General features: G+C 38.8%; 2 protein-coding genes across 2 annotated transcripts; both read right to left on the reverse strand.

Moving 5' to 3' along the window:
• Positions 1–1,710: 1,710 nt before the first annotated feature.
• Positions 1,711–16,836, reverse strand: LOC117490976 (protein wntless homolog). The gene is made up of 12 exons (XM_034140775.1): positions 16,713–16,836; positions 15,899–16,162; positions 15,689–15,813; positions 14,740–14,895; positions 14,497–14,633; positions 13,614–13,782; positions 13,428–13,525; positions 13,288–13,351; positions 11,533–11,676; positions 11,365–11,448; positions 11,118–11,283; positions 1,711–1,868 (listed from the first exon to the last, which is right to left on the reverse strand). The coding sequence occupies exons 1-12, from the start codon at positions 16,816–16,818 to the stop codon at positions 1,768–1,770; spliced, it is 1,614 nt and encodes a 537-aa protein (XP_033996666.1). The 5' UTR covers positions 16,819–16,836; the 3' UTR covers positions 1,711–1,767.
• Positions 16,837–16,990: 154 nt separating this feature from the next.
• Positions 16,991–20,115, reverse strand: dr1 (down-regulator of transcription 1). The gene is made up of 3 exons (XM_034140776.1): positions 19,240–20,115; positions 18,938–19,101; positions 16,991–18,210 (listed from the first exon to the last, which is right to left on the reverse strand). The coding sequence occupies exons 1-3, from the start codon at positions 19,457–19,459 to the stop codon at positions 18,064–18,066; spliced, it is 531 nt and encodes a 176-aa protein (XP_033996667.1). The 5' UTR covers positions 19,460–20,115; the 3' UTR covers positions 16,991–18,063.
• Positions 20,116–20,185: the final 70 nt, after the last annotated feature.

Consider the following 20,185-nt stretch of genomic DNA (forward strand, 5'->3'; position numbering starts at 1 on the left):
AGATATCATTTTTTTATAATAATGTTTCTTAATGCTCTTAATGTCTTTCATTTTTGTAAAGCACTTTGAATTGCCTTGTGTTGAAAGGTGCTTTATAAATAAACATGCCTTGCCTTGCCTTTTGTAAGCCCACCTGTCACATATGCTGCTTTAAACAGTGCATACAGATAACTCCGTATTTAAAGCTGAAATACTGTATCTTACATATCAAATCACACAGGCGACATGTACAAATTATGAAAATACATAATGTATTTTACACATATTGTACTTGCTTCTTTTTTACATAAGCAATTACTGTCCATCGCTAAAAGCTGATTGGTGTGATCTGTGTGCTGATAGGCTACTCACCTGCCCTTCGTTTCCGGCTGAGTTTATGTTTTTTCGAAGTCCAAACAGGAAAGTAGAACCCGGTTAAATAAATAATGTTCTCTAGCGGTGTGAAATCCAAAGTTTCTCGTCGGAGAAGAGGAGCATGGTCCTGGAGAGAAACACGGAGAGAGCAAGCTGTTGGGGGCGGGGCTCTGCTGCAGCCCGCTGCCGGAGCCCAGCCTGCAGTTCATCTGCACATTACACCCACCTGTTATTTTACTTCATGGGAAACACCTGGTAGGTATGGAAGCATTTGGGGGACTACATTAAAATCATAATGTAATCTGACAAAAGTAATTTCGTTTCTCGCTTACATGTGCATTAATTAGGTGAACATTTAAAATCAATCATGCAATCTGCATTTTGAAAAGTGGGAAAGTCCATAAATGAATTGCATTTTCATTTATTACAAGTTTGATTGTTGTCAACCATAAATTTGGACTTTGAAAACCTCAAATCCTTTTTCATTTTCATTTTGTCAGAAAATGCTCATGCTACTAGTGACAATTCAAATTGCATTGCCCAATTCATGTATTGTAATGTATTTTCAAAAAGCTAAGATAAGATAATATAAGATAAGATACCGATATCCAAAATCGGGAATTTATTTTGTTGCAGCAGCATGTAATACATGTATTGCAAATAATTAGAAATAAAAAAAGAGTATAAAATAAACAATTATACAATATAAACATCTCATAATAAAAGATAAAACAAAATGAAAAGAGTGAAAATATGTAAACTATCTGACACTAAAACACTATTGATGGGCTGAATTACAGCTAGCTAACACAATATAGAAGTTGGATAGTATTTACAATGACAATATTCAATGAAATATAGATGCTACCTTTAGATTGAATTCAGACTGCCAATGCTAAACTTCTTTTATTACAATTTTGTTAATATAAACTAAAGTGAATACAAGCCTCAATATTTTTCAATACTTATTTAGGAACAGTATGTTACCTATACAAATAAAACAAGTATCAATTAACGCTCTCTTAAGACAAATATCAATAGAAATACAAATTAATTTCCAAATACTTTTATTACCCAGACATGTTTAAGCATGTTGTAGTGTTCACAAAGACATTGTTGGGCCCTGAAGTCGTCATCATTTAAATGAGGTTGTATCTTTATTTATTTGTTATATATCTCTAGGAAGTGATATCTCATTCAACTAAAATGTTCACCCCAAGTTTATTTACCCTTAGCATAGTTCGGTTTTGCCCCCAGAGAACAAATGTAATCAGTATCCTGTTAAATCCTGTAAATAGAGTTACAGTGATCCAACCTACCACAGTTCAATCTCCACTTAGTGTACATGCTTCATCTGCTGAAATTGCACTGCTCATGCAAAATTATATTGAAATCAATTGAAGTTCCCTGCAGTTATTCCTGTGCCACCTTCCCTGTGATCCTGTATGTCTCTGTGGGCCCCGGCTCTCCACCGATCAGCTGGGTCTCCTGGCTCTCTGGCTTCTCCAGCAAATCTATATATAGTTAACATAATTAGAGACAAACATTTGAACGTCTGGCATGTCAACCCAGTCTCCTAAAAGTTGTAGGAAACTTCATTCTCGATGATGTTGCGAGGGAAACTCGTTTTTTTCTGGGAAAACAGTTGTCGTTGTAAACGTAAAAAAACATCCAAAAAAACAACAAACCGACTTTGTTACATTTAGTCAAAGATCATGTGTAGTATTAACCCTGCTGTTCGCGGTCAAATTTGAGCGGTCCTGTTTTAACTGCTATTACATTAACACAAAAACCATTAATCATCACCAAATTTCATTTAACACCCTTTCAAACTGTAAATATTGTATCAGACTACTGGTATACATGAAAAACTGCAGTAAATATACAAAGAATAGACACTGAACATGTATTGCGTGTGCCAGGTGTGATCCATGTGGGGGGATGGGCACATAAGAGCGGGAAATGTGTCAAATTGTTCTGTGTGTTTGTGTGTGCCAGGTGTGATTCACATGGGGGGATGGGCACATAAGGGGGGGGAACACATCTTGAGTATGTGTGTGTGTGCGTGTGTGTGTGCGTGTGTGTGTGTGTGTGTGTGTGTGTGTGTGTGTGTGTGTGTGTGTGTGTGTGTGTGTGTGTGTGTGTGTGTGTGTGTGTGTGTGTGTGTGTGTGTGTGTGTGTGTGTGGTGTGTGTGGTGTGTGTGTGTGCGTGGTGTGTGGTGTGTGTTTTATCTGAGCCGGATGGTTACTAATTCCTTTTCTTTACGGCGGTCATTTTTGACCGGGAACACCATGGGTGTTACAAAGTTGACTAAATCATCCAAAATTCAATGAAAGTGGTGATCAGCAATTTTACATGTTCAAATGTCTACTGTGAAGGATATCATAAAGCCTTAATGCAATCGAATGTAAAACTAAAAAGTTATGATTGATGAAAGTAGTCAATCGGTCAGATTTGACCCGAAGACAACAGGAGGGTTAAAATAAGTATGTTTATTTTGTGACTTCATTTGATGACGTAAGTCAGTGGTTCCCAACTTCTTTTGTCTCGTGTCCTTGAGCTGTTATTATTCACCTAAAATATATGTGTTAAACCCTCTGTAAGCGTTACAACTGCTCCTCAGATGAATATCACTTGTATAACTCACCCTTAATACAATTGCTTTTAAACTTGACATTTACACATTTTGTCAGTGAAAAAGAATAATATTAAGACTCACTTCTAGCAGTTTCAACATCTTTTGTTAAGACTAAAGCTTTAACCTGTTAAGCACCAAGCCTGTTTTTCATGTTTCAGGCTCGAAAATGACATGCCCAAAACAAATGACTACAACTTAACTTCTAGACCAAGGTACGTTTTAACCGCTTGTTTTTTAGTTCTAATTGAAACTAATAATAAAACAGAAACGGGTCATTTTTTTGTTTTTCAATTTTGCCCCAAAACCAAAAAAACGAAATTCAGCTCGTTTTTTCGTTTTTCTGTTCTTACTGTTAAAACAAGTATACCACTCAATGTTTCGTTTCCATAGGTGGGTGGGTCTCCAGTGCCTCCTTGCTTCTGATTGGCTAGTTTGCCATATGCTTGCGCTGTACTCTTCAAAATAAAGGTTCATACTCTTTGCCTAGACAGTGCAGTGCGTGTTTGCACGAATATACATTGAATATATGGCTACATGCAAAACATACAGAAGACAGTCTGTCCGTGTGTGGGTGCGTATGTGTGTGCGCGTCTGTCGGTCTGTTGGTCTGTCTGTCTGTCTCGCGATCTGTCTATCTGGCTGTCTGTCTTGCACTGTCATGAATCCCTATCTTATAAAGTATGAGTATCTCTCTGTTTGATGTTACTGACACTGCTGAATTGATGCGGCCGTATTTCCCGTTTGCGTGGTCAAGTCAGCATCGAGGTTTTTTTCTTCAAATCTATATTAAAATAGCTTGGAGGTTGAGGATTGATAAATACTATTTAGAGTACTTTTACTGTGTAGGCTACTCTGTCAAACTCCCCTCTTGAGTACAATAATGCATGTTTTCTGCTATCTTTGATGAGAGATAAAATGATGTTCTGCCATCAATTCTTAATGAGAGTGATACTGTTTGACTCAGTATACTAATTTAACTACACCAACAAGTACTTTTTCAGGTATTCTTTTTCAAATTCCCCTCCTTAGTACAAGAATGCATCTTAAATAAAAATGTGTCATTAGACTTATATTGTTATTGTTGGATTGTTGGAGTATTTTAAGAGGATATGGTAGACATGATATCAGCACTACTTCCAGTCAGTACTCCAGCAGCAGCTTGTACCCCTTGGGAAATCTTCAGAGAATATCCTGCATAGCTGGTCTATCCTTCAGCAAAGTGACACACCCTGTCACTCTTGTTGGCCTCTTATGATGATGCTGTCTTAACCTTTAGCAGCCAGCGCCACCATTTGGTAGAGCACATTTTGTGTTTTGATATCTTGTTGAAAAATAAATAAAAAAGTGTAACTCCATCTGAATCAGCCAGCTCTATCGTTTTGGTTGACATGTTATGCACAAAACAACCTCTAGATGTCACTGTGGTTCGAACAGAAAGCCCTTCAGCTAGCTTCCACTGAGAAAGTTGGCATGCTAAAAATCACTCCTGAAGAAATCACTATTTTTTGTCAACTTTTGTAAGGTAACCATATCATTTTTGACATATTTTAGTGTCAGAGCACTTACTGAACAGAATTATATAACTTGATGCACAAAACATTTTTGTAACAAGGGTGTAATTACTTTTTTGAAAATATGCTCAACCAACTGGTCGAATTGGCCTTTTATGGTAAACTAGCAATATGACTTTTTCAGAGTTTCAGAGATGTTTTCCAATAAAATATGGTAAATAAATAGCTAGATTCATGGTAATATTACTAAATCTAGTACTGCCTTATGAGTCTCAGAGTGAAAGAGCGATAATAATTTATATAGCACCTTTCATGCATGAAATGCAGCCCAAAGTTGCACACAGATGAGCAAGTTAGGCCAACACAGGATATAGACATTTGCTGTTAGGCCAGTTGTTTGTTGTTAGGCCAAACTTTTTATAATGAAAAACACTTTCCATGACTTTTTTCCATTTCTTTTTTGTTTTACAATAATAATTTATTATTTTTTATGAATATATCTGGTTGTATATATTGCTCATCTTCCATAAAAGAAAAAAATGTATTTGAGTTTGTGTTTTATTTGAGTTTGATGCATACAAATACTGTACTATATGATGATTGTTGACCAGCTCGACCAGTTGGTAGAGGCTCATAAAAACAAAACTGTGTGGTCAGTAAAAAAAATAAAAATGGTTTGTGGTTATTTGTCCTATTTGATAAAAAAATGCAAAGAAATAATTTGTCCATAGATTTCTTCTTGGTCTGGCAATTAAAGGGTTAAAATATGATTATTTCTCTGCCCCTAGTTCGTTCCTCGCAGATTCTTCAGTCTCATCAGCCTCATCTTTCCATCTGTCCCAGTCAACGCATCAGCCTCCAGCACACATTCAGTGTCTGACTCCATAGAGATATTGTCCTGATGCTGTACAAGGGTGATGCCCCATGATCAAAAAATGACCCCTGTAGAGTCTGAGTGCCACTGACCTCTACATGTCACTTGTTAGTTGCTTTTACCTTAAAGCGACTACACTCAATACTGTAGACAATCCTCACAGGAGCTATTTGGGGTGAAGCCCAGGGACACAACGACATGTTGACTGCAGTGGAGATTGAACCAGTCCCCCCTGATCCAAAGATCAACGCACGATCAGCCACAGCCTCCCTAGCCATATTATGTCTGTCATTAATAACCCCTTATAACAATTTTCTTTCCTTTCTTCGCTTTACTCTTCTCTTGACTGAATTAAAAAGTCCAGTCTTTAAGTAATATTTGAAGTCCTTTTCCTGCACCTTTTTAAGGCTATGTTTGCAATATGTATTCAAAGGTCACTTATTTAAATAAATCAATATCTGAGGTTAGCAAACAGATACTGCCTTTATCTAGAGAGCCAATGACACCCATGAAGAATTGCAAATCTTTTCATCTGCTGTATTAATAAAATTGCCATGTGTTTTCAAATTGAAAATAAGGCACTGTCAGCCCAGAACATTATCAGGGATGCAAACTTGTCAGGCGAAATTCGCCGTTTTGAATCCAAAATAGGTCGTTTGTGTGATTCATGTAGATCTGCAATAAAAATATTTTCGGGGTATGGGGGGGGGTCTGGGACCCGGAATAATCTGCGGCCGCGAGCTGTTATGTGCCATCATGACACGCATGGTGTTCTTTTTTTATATATTATAATGCAGCGCGAGCTGTGTGCTCGAGTCTTCCTGCCTGTCGGCTCTGCTCATGGATGTATAATAAGGCTCTGCCGCTCCGCTATGATGGTCTAGCTTAATTAGCTACATTACCTACGGGTGCGTTCGTTAATATTAACTGTGCGGTCCGGAGTCACTGTGGCACAGACTGGACCGCTGGTGAACCGCTGGTGAACAGCTGTTAGAACGGGCCGTTCAGGTGTTCAGAGCAGAGCTCCCTGTCGGAGCGGCAGAGCGTGATGTGCACTGAAAAGGTTTTCTGTCGCAATATTATCGTTGAGCTAGCTAACTAGCATACATTGTCACTATCTGCTAACGTTAGCTTCAGCCTTAGTTTTATAAACCGAGGTGGTATAAGTATAGATCTTGTACTTGAGTAAAAGTAGAAGCACTCAGATCTTGTACTTGAGTAAAAGTAGAAGTACCAGAGTGTAGGAACAATCCTGCAATCAAAATGTTCCTCAAATAAAAGTACAAAAGTATTATCATCAAAATATAGTTAAAATAGCTACAGTAAAAGTAGAAGTACTCAGATCTTGTACTTGAGTAAAAGTAGAAGTACTCAGGTCTTGTACTTGAGTAAAAGTAGAACTTAATGGATTGATCCATTTCAGAATAATATATATGCAGTGGCGACTGGTCATTAGGGGCAGGTGGGGCACAGCCCCACCTAGTGTCAGCAGAAAGTATTACAAATAATGATTACAAAAAATGCAAAAAATAAATAAAAACATATATAAAATATATTTTAAGATCATGTTTAATCATCTGATTCGTCTGTACATTGCTGTTTTAGTCTGTGTTCTTCTAATTAGTGTGTCTACAGTCACAGTGTGTGCCTATTGAGCTGTTTAGAGCCATGTGGGACAAAACCTGATCATGCCCCTCCCTCTCACTGTGAAGTGAACGGTGACTGTAAAAACTACACTGCGCATGCTCAGAGTATTTTCCTATTTAATGTGTGTGGCAAAAAAATAATGACCATAGGGGCACTGAACTGCCATCCCCACCATACGTCATCTCACATCATTCAGAGCTGATTGGCTGTAAGTAGTGTGCCGCGAAAAGTGTGGTGTGTGAAGAGGAGACGAGAGAGCTGCAGTGACGTGTCCTAAAACCAGGAAGTAAGCTGCGCATGGCTTCCCTCGACAAAAAAGCAATGAGATTTCTCCAGAGGATTTTAGAAAATAGCTCGAAATAAGATCTGTGGGAAACGTACCTGTTAGATAAATGCACGTTTTGTTCAGCCGGATAATATCCACATGTCTACCCTACTTTTATAAATTTGTAATCATAAATCTATCGATTAGATTTATGATAGACTTTTGAAACTACAAGAAGATAAGGAGGACTTTTACAAAAAAGTTATAGAAATTTTTGTCCAGAAGGATAGGCAAATGGACTTCATCTTCAAGTCAAGGTAAGACCGCAATTTTATTGAAAATGGGATCTTACTAAGAGAGAACAATTCAATATTTAAATGATAAAATTACATTTTTTGGGTATCCTTTTGTTGAACTGTCTGTTTAAAATGAATCGAAGAATCAGACAAAAAAAGCTTTTGAAAATAATATTATATTTTGGTTTAGGTCAAAATATAATATTTGTAAACCTGAAGAGTCAGTGCCAGTGCCTCACCAGCCATGAACCTCACTGCACGTCACTGCAGAAGCTTATATATAGACATCTACGTTTTTTGTGCCCCACCACTTTTGTACATATAAAAACGCCACTGTATATATGATATGTTTTATAATGATTGATCATTAAAGTGTTCTCAAAGCTGGTAAAGGTGCAGCTAGTTTGAATGACTTTGTATACTGCAGTGTAGCTTGTGAATTTACTCCAGGTGGAACTAAAGTCTGATTTAACACTTGATTATATTTCACATCATTCATCCAAATCTGTAAAGTAACTAAAGGTATTAAATACATGTAGTGTCAAAGTACACCATTTACCTCTGAACTGTAGAGGAGAAGAAGAACAAAGTAGCAAAACATTGAAATACATAAATAAAGTACAAGTATCTCAAAATTGTACCCAAGTATAGTACTTGTTGAGTTTATGAACTTAGTTACTTTACACCACTGGCTATACAGATAGAAAGACTAAGCCTTGCACAGAGGCATGAAAATACATTTTCAAAATGCTCAACAGTGCTGCCAAAATTATAAACTGACTGCTACACAATTAAAATAAATGCTTTTATACATTTCTATTAGATGTGACTCTTTGGCGTTTCTGTTATTATTAACACTGCTGCTTTAGTTGTTCTGACTGCTAACATCCTCTGTTATTCCTCATTTTAAAGCCGATATTCCGTGGGGTTGGGGGGCTCGGATCCTTGTCACCTTTTTCATACCTGATGAGTTTGCTTCCCTGATTATACAAAATATATATATATTTTAAAAGGGACCCGTAAGGCTTAATCAATGTTATATATATATAGATCTTTATATAATATCAATATTATAATAAACTTCAACCAAAGTCAATTTCAGGAGTGGTGTTTGACACAGTTTACGTTCAATTTCAACTATTCAACCTTTTTAAATAATGTACTTTCATTTAGAAAAGGTTTTTCTGAGAAAAATGTACTAACAAATTGAAAAATACAAGTTTAATAGGACAATGTGGATTTATTTTCTCTCACCTTGTAATTACACAATCAAATAATCTATAATACGGCTTTGGACTTCACTCACCAAACTTCTTTTTTTTTTAATGTTTTGCATTTGTACTATTTTGTAGTCATTTTGGACAAATATCTTTCGAACTAAAAATATCCTATGATTGCATATGGTGTGAATATGTATACCCTGCTCACTCCGTATTATTTTAGGTACAATTTATATTTTAAATGTAATGAAAAAGCCAACTCAATAGTGTGTTAAAAATAGACTTTAGGATATTGTAAAACAAAAAACTGATAATCTATTCTTAACCCTCCTTTATCTTCACATTTGCTTTACACCCTCTATCCTTGGTGGTCATTTTGACCCCAGGAGTTTAAAGCTCAAGAAAATGATCATATTCAAAATTGTTACCAAAATGTACGTTTCAAGTACTTTATGTCTCTTAGTTGACTATCTAAATATCCATTTAAATAAAACACTACTAGCCATTTTCATTACATTAGCAGCACTAAACTTACCCTGTTTTTCACGTGGGGAGCGGGACCAAGATAACTTTCCATTTTTGGAAAGTAATGTTTCTGCTTGTGTTTGACAGACAACAGGAGCATCTGCATGGGGTATTCAGGGTGGACAATTTGATAGAGGATTTCTCTGAAAGTACAAAATAAAAGTATTTTATAGTCTTTGCGCTAGTAGTCTAACTACTGAGTCCAAAATGATCAGTCTTCGAACTTAAAAGTATTTGTATTGCTCGTCACATATAGCAGCAAGACAGGCATTGTTGTACCGGGACTTTGACAGGAGAGTATCAAGAAGTACACAGTAAAAGTATTTCATAGTATTTCGGATAGTTGTAACTACAACTGATTCCAACTTCATCAGTCTTATGAAAAACGTATGGCCAAAAATAATGTTATCGCTCATCAAAGATAGTAGAAGCTTGTCATTTTTGCACTGTGTAAAGGCAAAGAGTTAGAACCTTTATTTTTGAAGAGTACAGCGCAAGCATAGGGCAAACTAGCCAATAATCAGAAGCAAGGAGGCACTGGAGACCCACCCACCTATGGAAACGAAACATTGAGTGGTATACTTGTTTTAACAGTAAGAACAGAAAAACGAAAAAACGAGCTGAATTTCCGTTTTTTGGTTTTGGGGCAAAATTGAAAAACAAAAAAACGACCCGTTTCTGTTTTATTATTAGTTTCAATTAGAACTAAAAAACAAACGGTTAAAACGTACCATGGTCCTTCTAAAAGGGTTATATGAATAATTTCTTTTATCAAAGCAAGGTTACATCTGTGAGTTGGATGTAGAAGTGTCAGAATCAATATAGATGTTTTTTATTTTAAAGAAAATTCAGATTTTACATAGTAAAAAACTGTAAATTATAGTGTCCGTCCAAAAATTCTTTTTTTACTTATAGTGAAAACTACCCTTGGATGATGGGTTAGTAGACTAAAAGCTTTAGGAATCCAAAGTACAACATATAATAAGTACCCTGTATCAAGATTGATGCAAAACAAGTGACGTTTGACCTTTTTAGAGAGGTTTAGCCAAAACCACTCCACCTCTGAGGTGATTTGGGTGAAAATGTTTTTTTTTTCATATCTCTGACCCCCCTTGGTCGATTTTGATGGTTGACACCTCTTTCTGACCGTTAGAGCCAATAGAATCGAAGGGGGAGGCCCCCACACACACTCGTTGTGAAAACAAACGGTGGGGGCTTCCCGCATGCAGGTTTGCACCAGAGTGAAGCGATCTCTCGCTCTGACATTTGGAAACGAAAAAGCAGTTTTATTGCTTATGGATTATAGATTATTATATGTGTTCCCCCCCCCCTTATGTGGCCAATCCCCCCCATGCGAATCACACCTGGCACACACAAATACACACACACAGAACAATTTGACACATTTCCCGCTCTTATGTGCCCATCCCCCCACATGGATCACACCTGGCACACGCAATACATGTTCAGTGTCTATTCTTTGTATATTTACTGCAGTTTTTCATGTATACCAGTAGTCTGATACAATATGTACAGTTTGAAAGGGTGTTAAATGAAATTTGGTGATGATTAATGGTTTTTGTGTTAATGTAATAGCAGTTAAAACAGGACCGGTCAAATTTGACCGCGAACACCAAAGTAAGGGGGGGGGGGGGGGGGGGTGGAAACGAACAACACTGTATTGACACACAGTTTTGTTTATAGGAAAGATAAATAAATGTCTGTGTTTTTATTAAAAATGTTTAATTGAGAACTGGATTTCTAATAAATAATAAATATTACACACCTGTTTGTTGAATGTCTCCTGAATTGTTTCTTTTGTGCTTGTGAGAGGGTGCATAGAGGAAGATGATGGTGAAAACATACAGGTTCCACATGCCGTAGACCCCTGTGAGGAAAGCACTGTGGACCTGCAGAGTGTAGGCCCCCCAGAGCCAGTGCCCATCACTGACCTGGTGAAACACAGAACATTTGGAATCATCGTTAACAGCCAAAACAATAGTTATATTGATCATTTGAGGAGCAGCACTTACTTGATTTAGGATGAAGAAGATAACCGTTATGGCTGCACATGCTAGAGTTACCAGCATCAAAAACTTGAACCTGAAGATCATACCCTGTAAAACCAGCAATAAATGGAAAAACAGCCAACACATGGTTTTATCTATTTGTTTTCAGATATGAAATTGAGCTGGACAGACCTTATATCGCAGTCTCCTAGCCTCGGGCATTGCAGGAAGTTGCTGTATCTTCCCGCCAATGTTCCTGAACACACAACGCACCATGCCACACAAAGAGAGGAAATACAGACAAACAGAAGTCCCTGCCACGAGGATGAAGGTTATCTGTGAGGACAGTCAAGGAAAAGCCTGGGTGACAGAGGGGAACACATTTAACCCACGTTTACCTCAAAGGCTTTTACATTTCAAAATATTTCATTATTTTGGCACAAATGATGGTGTAGGAGTCGGGAGGGCTGATAATTTATTCCGGCAAATTACTCAGACCTACTAATTAACCTAACAGAAGTTATTGAGTCTATGTAAGTTTACTGCTTGGCTCAGATCCACCAACGTCAGCAAGATCTCACCTCTACTAACTCCTGGAGAACCAGGTTCAATTAACTGCTGTTTCAATTCAGACGACCCGCTGAATCTGATCCCGAAGGATATTGATATCAGTAAATGAGGTGTGGCCCTATACTAAGTGTGAGTGTGGCAGTGTGCAATCTTACCTTTTAAGCAGGAGAGGAGAGTGCAGATGTCTTTTAAGTTGTCCCAATCCAAAAGGTGGGATCAGTTTATTTGAAGAAAAATGTGTCCACACTTTTACTGGGTTTCTACCTTCTCTCTTTTCAACAAGATAATCCTACAAAACATATCATGCTGTGATCATGTTCTAATATGCAACCCGAAATTCTACCTAAAGACACCTCCTCCATACCCATATTTGTGGAAACTGGGCATGGCCTCTGATGTACAGAACTGGACATGACCAGACATATGCTATGGCTATGGCATAAGACACACCTACTCTGCAGGACTTGCAAAATATTATTCTCGGCTATGACATAACCGGGGCCTCAGTGTATTTATCCTTAAGTCAGGAGCCCCCTCCCTGTGTACTGCTGTGAGGAAAGAGGGAAGAAACTGTCTCCTCTCTTATCAGTGACACCCATAAACCATTATAAGCCTTACACTCAATTAAACAAACCACTTGTGTTTTGTTTATACTGTAAATATAGAAAATCATAAAATATGAAGCATTTTCATTTTGGGTTATACAAGAATATAATTGATTATATTTGATTATAACTAACTTTCGTTTTAAGTATTCAACCTAATATGGAGATCTCAACAATGGCAAGGGGGTGAGTTTGTTTTTTCCTAATTTAGATAATTCAACCTCAGCTTCGATAATGAGTTTATTATAAAGAGTGCAGCAAAAATACAGACACTATGACCCTTAATGACAAAAACTGAAATAAAACCGATTAGAACCATACATTTAAAACTCAGTACAGAATTTAAATATGCAATTTATTATAATATAATATAATAATAATAATATAAAAGTTAAATTATTTCTACAGTATGATGAGTTCGATGTGCTAAATGTGATAAATCATAATTATCATTACGGTATGTGTTTTTTCCCACCTAAAAAAATGACAGTGAAACTATGTTAAGCTACTAGTATTAAAAGGATTTACATTTTGAAGAAATGAATGAATATTTGGTAGTTAGGGTCAGGATTGATGTTGGTTAGAAGATTTAACTCTGTGAAAGTGGAAAATAATTGTATAATATGGTGGTTTTGTGACGGTGACATTTTTTACGTTAAATGATCAGTCATATATCATCATTAATGATAAATCAGACTAACTTTATTAATGTGAGGCACAGCGGTTAAGATAGTTCTTATAAATATGTGAAGTATAAATAAGAGAAGGATACTGAAATATTCGTCCCGATTTCTGATGCCCAAACACTGTAGAAAGGGTTGTTCAAATGAACCCCCCTTTATATTAAAAAGCACATTAATATTGGAAGAAAGATAATACCAGAACACAAGAGATATTATCCAAATTCATCACCTTTCACTCAGGTCAAATACGAGGAGAATGGATGAGCCGAACATCACCAGCCCGACCTGCCACCAGTACGCCGACAGACGGTTCCTCTGACTCTGGTCCTGCAGAGATTGTCATGAAAGGAAATGTCATGCCTGGCAAGAAAGTATTGAAAACAAGTGCAGCAGAGAAGAAGAAGAAGGGGCTAACCATGAGGTGTTCACCACAGAAGATGATCCAGAAACAGAAGAGAGTGGCGTAGAAGACGCCCTGTTGAGCGTCTTCTAACAGCAGCATCCAGGTCCAATCACAGCCCAGAGACAGCCACTCCACCGGAACATTCAGGATCGTCATGGAGACGCCCAGAGCCAGAATCACCCTGTGCAAGGCAAATGTAATGACTTACATCTGCTCTTTACAACAAGTGACCTTCTGCTGCAGGCAGTGTTGACCTGCTTCTACCTGGCTGATCATGCACTTCAGACATGTTCCTTTCCCATGCTCTCAAAATGCCCCCCAGAACAAAACATACTACTAGACAGCATGTGATGGTTTACCTGTGGTTTTAAATCTGCACAGAGTGACTCAATAGCGTGGCCTGGCTTGCACTCAGAGTTTCAACATTAGAGCACTAGAGCCGTGTTATATCACCCTTTTTCAGTCTGCCATACAATATCTGAAGCGACAGGGGTGGTGTTCAATATAAAACATTTTTGTAACCAATTTACCAATACAATTTAAAATAATTCAATGAAACTCAACTAATTGCTATAATCTATGTGTGTTTTTTTTAATCATGTCTTTTTGGATTTCGTTTTTATATTATTGTAGACATGACTTTTGAAAGTATTTTTGGGGTATTTAATTATATTTTTCCTAGAGACATCTGCTATGATAATTTTACGTTTAACAACATCACTTCTCATAATGTTACTTTTTATTACATTTATTTTTAAGACAGTGTTTTATTTTTACCATAAGGTGTTACTGCGTTAATATTGAAGACGTTTGGGTTGACTGTCCATAATGTTACAATGTAACAGCAGTTAGTTTGATATAAATACATCTAGGCTACTTTGACATTGGCTCATACTTTTCCAGAAGGACTGGAGGTCTCGCCAGGAGGCCGATCCTGTGCCAGTACCAAACGGATGCCACAAATATCCAGGGAGTGAACACCGTCTTCATGCTGATCCACACTTTAGTAAAGCCTCCATTCTGGTGGATGCCCTGAGAGAAGAGGGACATCAAATGTTTGAATGCAACACATGTAAGATTCAAGATTTAACTCAAACTAAACACATAATGTCAGTTTAATTATAAGAACTAAACTCACCACGAGATTGATGTCTTTTATTTCTCCAATTCCAACATTTACTGTGTCATTTACCGGCAAGCGAAGGTTGATCAAGAAATATTTGTGGGCCACACTTCCCAGTTGCATGATTGGTATGGGGTCACAGTGATAAAAGCGTCCTTCGTTTTCATAAGTCTGCAAAACAATATATTCTTACAGGTCACCAGGCAAAAATAATGATTTGCTGGTATTTAAAGGTCTCCTATTATACTATTTTTAGGCATATATTATAGGTCTCAGATATATAAAAAACATGTCTATGAAGTGTTTTGCTCAAAATACCAAACAGATCACCCATTCTAGCCATGACTCATAGCCCTCTATTTCAGCCCTGTTGCTGCCATGATTAAACCCCATATCATGTTCCAAACCACATCAAGGATTATTTCTGAAACGTTATGGAGCTCAAATGCTTTTTCTCTTGCGGGTGAGTTCGAGTGAGTTCCTTTTATATCTGGCTTCTTTACAAATATTTTCTCCAGTACTGAGTGTTAGCAATGCCAATGCTAATGTAAACAAAGATCATATTACGTCCAAAACGTCACGCATTGTTTCTGATACAGCAACGTTTCTGATAGTGCCGTGTGTGTAAAGCCAGCCCACATTTCAGATATTACTTCATATCGGTGGATAATGGATCCGCTCCGTTGTTCCCCCGTTTTTAGAGATTTGGGTACGGAGGAAAAGAGAGAGGGTTGTATTTTCGGACACTTTGTGAGTCTACTGACACACCGGGGACACATATTTATGTATAAAAGACATCAAAAAGTGCATTTTGCATGATAGGAGACCTTTAATATTTGTAACCGTATCACTGATATGAAGAAATCTCTCAGTCGTTGGTCAACCAGAGAGCTTACTATTTTTGGCAGAGTACAAAGTGCATTTTGAATGATAGGAGACCTTTAATGCAGACGTTCAGGTTTACCTTAGGGACTGAAAACGTGCACCTGAGGGGCCTCTGCTCTACTGAGTGACGCGCTGTGGTCCACTCAGATTTCAGATCATCCCTGGGTGCCAGGCCAGCATCAATAGTGATGATGACGTCCTCTTCTATATAGGCAGACAGGGAGACGTCTTCATTCACCACAAGATATGATGGCATGAATCTGTACTATTTTCATTTCTGATAACTTACCAATCTGATTGATCATTTTGAATGCAATGTCAAACTGCAGAACAGCCAGCATGAACTGGAACCAGGGGCTCATCTGGGTGTTGGGGAGGGGTATGTGCACAGCGAAAACGATGTCGTTGGCATCCAGTGTTTTTGCCAGAGGCTCGTCGAAACTATTGACCTGCTGGCAACGGTTCGATCCCCACGGCATGAGCCAGCCATGCACCCTATGGCGATTTATACATTTAGTGGCCAAGTAGCGAATGGCACTGGTGGGACTGGGAGCTATGGGAAAGTGGAATAATATGTCAGAGACTTGCGGACATTTGGTGTTTATTGTACTCATTTAGTCAATTAGCTTTGTCTGTAACTTTCTTCTACTGTACTGTAAATTCACCAAAAGTGTTTAAATGTAACATCTTAGATAACTTGTGATACAAAAGAAAATAATGTAAGAATTTAACCGTGGAAATATCACAGTTGTGATAGCTCTTATTTTATTCCCATTTTGAATCCCACAATGTTATGAATTAAAGTGTGATATCCTGAATTCCCTCAATTGTACAACCGTTGACTAATTTGTCACCAAAACTAAACAAGAATTGTATTTTAAACATGATTTGTCATATATGTACGCAACTTACAGAGCTCAGTTTTCAACAGAGTAAATATTACGGTAATATCTAATAGTTTAAGATTTACATTTTTCCCCTTAAGTACAGACAAAATAAAGCTTTATTTTTTGTATTTTGCCAAAAAAGCCACTTGGGTAACTTTCCAGAAGTACAATTTCTTCTTTCAACATTTAAATAAACAAGCAATAAATCTCACTTACCAATTAATGCCCCAACCATGATGGAAAGAACTTGGAAACCAAGAATAACAAATCCCAAGAAAAACAATTTCTTAGTGCTCATGTTCTCTATTACTGCTCCTGACATTTGAAAGAGTATTTGGTCAAGTGAAGCACGTGCCTGCCGTCCCTGAAGGCTAAGAGCTGCTCTGCTGCTCGTCTACCTGCTCACACACACTGATCCTCTGTGGAGCCAGAGTGAGAGCAGAGAGGGGAGGGGGAGGTTTGATAAGGTTTCGCATGATTAGAACACAAAACAATTGTCTATAAAACGTGATTCCTTTATTGCTTAAAGAATACAACTTTGTAGGATAGGCGAGTGAATGTGTATCACATCAACGTCACTTGTCTTTACACTGAGGATTGACCACAGTCACAATGCAAATGTTTCATACTGCACCCGGAGAGATGGGAAATAACAAATTCAGCCTGGATATCAAAGCATCTTACAGAGTCATATGTTAATAATCCTTAACATTGTTTATACTGACCTGGAGCCAGCAGCGAGAATCACAGTAGCACCTACACCTTTAAAAAACACTACCTCCGGCTGTTAGTCTATCTTTGGTTCTATGAGACAAAAATATACCGTTTCTGAAAGGTGTAGCTATGTAGCAATACTGTGGGTGGTTCAAGGTAGAAAGTAAAGAAACATAACGTTATCTTAATGGCCTAAAAATTAACCAATGACAATTTCATTTCTCTATTTAACCAAAATAAATCCTATATTCACAACCCCTCAAATGAACCTCTTTTGAACCAATGTATCAACAAGGGGGTAAAGAAAACACTTTCTGCCAAGTGACCATCAAACCACATGATAGGAGAAATCCACTGCTCTGAAACCATTCAAAAGCAGTTCTCCTACACCACCAAAAGTGATTAAGTACAACTGATAACATAATCAAGCTATCTGGTGCAGTACCTGAAGGAGAGAAACACTTTTCTGCATTATCACCAAAAATCACTGACATATCCCAGGCAATGTCTGCCTTCTGTTTCCACAACACATCCAGAAATCTACAACGCACAACATAATATCCAGAAATAATTAAACAGAAGAAGGGAAAAAGTAGGGAAGATGAGACTGATTTAACACTTCATTCACAGCCTCTCAGTCCAAATCATCATGGTGTCTGAATGTGTGGCAATCTTGGAATCCCCCTTCATTTTTCTTTTCAGTGTTCATTCCAATGTGCATTATCCATGTTGCACTGATGTACAGCGGCGGTCTGACCCGCCTCACGTCTCTGCCGACGACAGCACTGGGGGGGATTTGGGTGCCGCCGCTGTCCCAGGAAGGAGTTCAGATGTGTAGAACGGCATCCTGGGTTCACATGTCTTCCTCATCGTCTTCATCCTGAGATGACCCGGCCTGCTGGGCGGCGCTGGCGGATGCAGCCGCCATCTGCGCCTGCTGGGCCGCCTGCTGCATCTGGAGCCACTCCTGCTGGGCGAGCTCCGCCTGCTGCTGCCGCGCCTGAGGAGCACAGAGAGGCATGAGACAAGAGGACACTGCTGAGTGATTAGGGGATAACAAAGAATCACAATAGCCGCTTTCACACCAAGTACTTTGCCGTACTTAGTGCCCAGCACTTAGTGCCCCCACGGAACTAAGTACAGATCGCGTTCACACCGGAATAAATTCCCTGAGGGAAGATTACGCAAATGAGCCGCTGACGTCACTTCGTCTTCTTCTGCTTTGGGTTTACTGGCAGGCCGCAAACAACTTCACGGCGTATACTGCCACCCGAAGTCCCCGGCCGGGAGTCCCCGGAGTTGGGGACTGGCTTCAGTAGAAGCTGCTGGGACTCCCAGCAGCTTCTACTGAAGCCTTCAGAGTAAATCGCCAGAACGCCGACACCTCCTCATCAGTCCACCGCTCCCATGTTTTCTTTTGTGTTGCCATAAGTTATTCTCTCTCCGTTGGTGTTCAGTTGTAAATATAGATAAGTGTCTCAATTATGTAAAGACAGCATATGACCACACCTCTTTTACATATGTTTGGCTTTTATCACATACTGTCTTATGCATTTCCTCTTGACTTACACACTAAGATAGTAATCTTACAATATACCACATGTTATCAATGTTACTGCAGGCATTGAAACATATTGCATTAAACCATACACTTATTTCCTACCCCAGATCTACATTGGACCATGCACAATAAAATGGAGATCCACAGCATGGATTTGGAATCCTACCTTGGCAAACAGTTCCTGCTGTTGTCTGAGCAGCTCTTCCTCCGGGATCCCCAGGTTCTCCAGTCGAGAGCTGGCCTTCCTCCTCTTCAGAGCCACAGTTTTACACTCCTGCAGGACGTCCTTCACCTCCGTGATGTATGATGCGAAACCAAGGCTCTCTAGGGCTGTGGTGTGAAAACGAGACGAAACCGAAATGATTACTCTGTGGTTTAAAATGCAAGACAGGGAGACACACACACACCCTCTTGTGTCCATCAATACAGTAGACAGATGTTGATGTGCAGAGACAGAGCAGGACTCACCATTGATAACATGCTCAGGAGAGATGGTCTTCTTGTCGGACTTGTTGCATATTTCATTGGCTTCTGAGGATATGAGGTGTATGAACTCGGTGCAGCAGTTAACCACCAGCTCCCTGGCGTCGTTAGCCACCCGGACGTTAGGGAGAACTTCCTTGATCATCTTGTTGATAGCTGCTCTGGGGATGGTGAGGTCGTCGTCGTTTCCAGAGGAAGAAGCCATCGTGGCAGGCGAAAATAAACACAAACCAGCGAAATTAAAGCTCTTGACTGAAAAGTAAAAACACTAGCAGTCAAATGCAGGTTTCCTTGAGTTTCTGGAGTGTAATGGCCTTGTCAAGGCAACGTCAACATGAATTGAAATGTCATCAAGAAAATAAATCGTTTCCTCAACGTTAGCCGGTTGGCTATCTTGCTAACTAAGCTAAAGAGCGAATTTAACGGGGTGCAGTTTCTGCACAGCTGTTACACGGAATGTGACAGATAATTAAAGGTCCAAGAAACGTTGAAACAAAAATAAAAGAACGCATAAAACGTTAATACTAGGGGAGAAAATGCCTAGCTAGTCTAGCTAGCTAGTAGCTGTGGTCCCTGTCGCAAGAAAGCCGCAACCCAGAAGACAAGCGAAAGCGGAGTCTGAGAGCATGGCTAATGCTAGGCTAACAATGAACTGCCCCGGCCAGGTCTAACTAAATAGTTGACTGGGTAGAGACAACTACTAAAATAAAGTGGCCATAAAACTGCAGGCTACTGTTCCATGCATCGATCTAGTGGGTCAAACATGTCAACCAATCGTAAAGCTTTCAGCAGTTAATTTAACATTTTGTATGCTGGGTAACGTTAGCTTTTTAACCGGATACAACGTCAATGCCGGATACTATTTCTTCTTCGTGAGTATTTGTTGGCGTCTGACAAACCATCCCGGAGGCAAGACTGCCACCGCCTGACG

The sequence above is a fragment of the Trematomus bernacchii genome, unplaced genomic scaffold (assembly GCF_902827165.1).
Source record: "Trematomus bernacchii unplaced genomic scaffold, fTreBer1.1, whole genome shotgun sequence".
NCBI lineage: Eukaryota > Metazoa > Chordata > Actinopteri > Perciformes > Nototheniidae > Trematomus > Trematomus bernacchii.

Excerpts from the sequence above, each read along its gene's own strand:
- dr1 (XM_034140776.1), bottom strand. The coding sequence starts at position 19,459 with ATGGCTTCTTCCTCTGGAAACGACGACGACCTCACCATCCCCAGAGCA. Across the intron at positions 19,102-19,239 it reads TCCTGAGCATGTTATCAATG|CCCTAGAGAGCCTTGGTTTC; the intron begins GTGAGTCCTGCT and ends TTCACACCACAG. Across the intron at positions 18,211-18,937 it reads AGCAGGAACTGTTTGCCAAG|GCGCGGCAGCAGCAGGCGGA; the intron begins GTAGGATTCCAA and ends TGTGCTCCTCAG.
- LOC117490976 (XM_034140775.1), bottom strand. The coding sequence starts at position 16,818 with ATGTCAGGAGCAGTAATAGAGAACATGAGCACTAAGAAATTGTTTTTC. Across the intron at positions 16,163-16,712 it reads CATGGTTGGGGCATTAATTG|CTCCCAGTCCCACCAGTGCC; the intron begins GTAAGTGAGATT and ends ACTTTCCCATAG. Across the intron at positions 13,783-14,496 it reads CCTCCAGTCCTTCTGGAAAA|GGTGATTCTGGCTCTGGGCG; the intron begins GTATGAGCCAAT and ends TGCCTTGCACAG.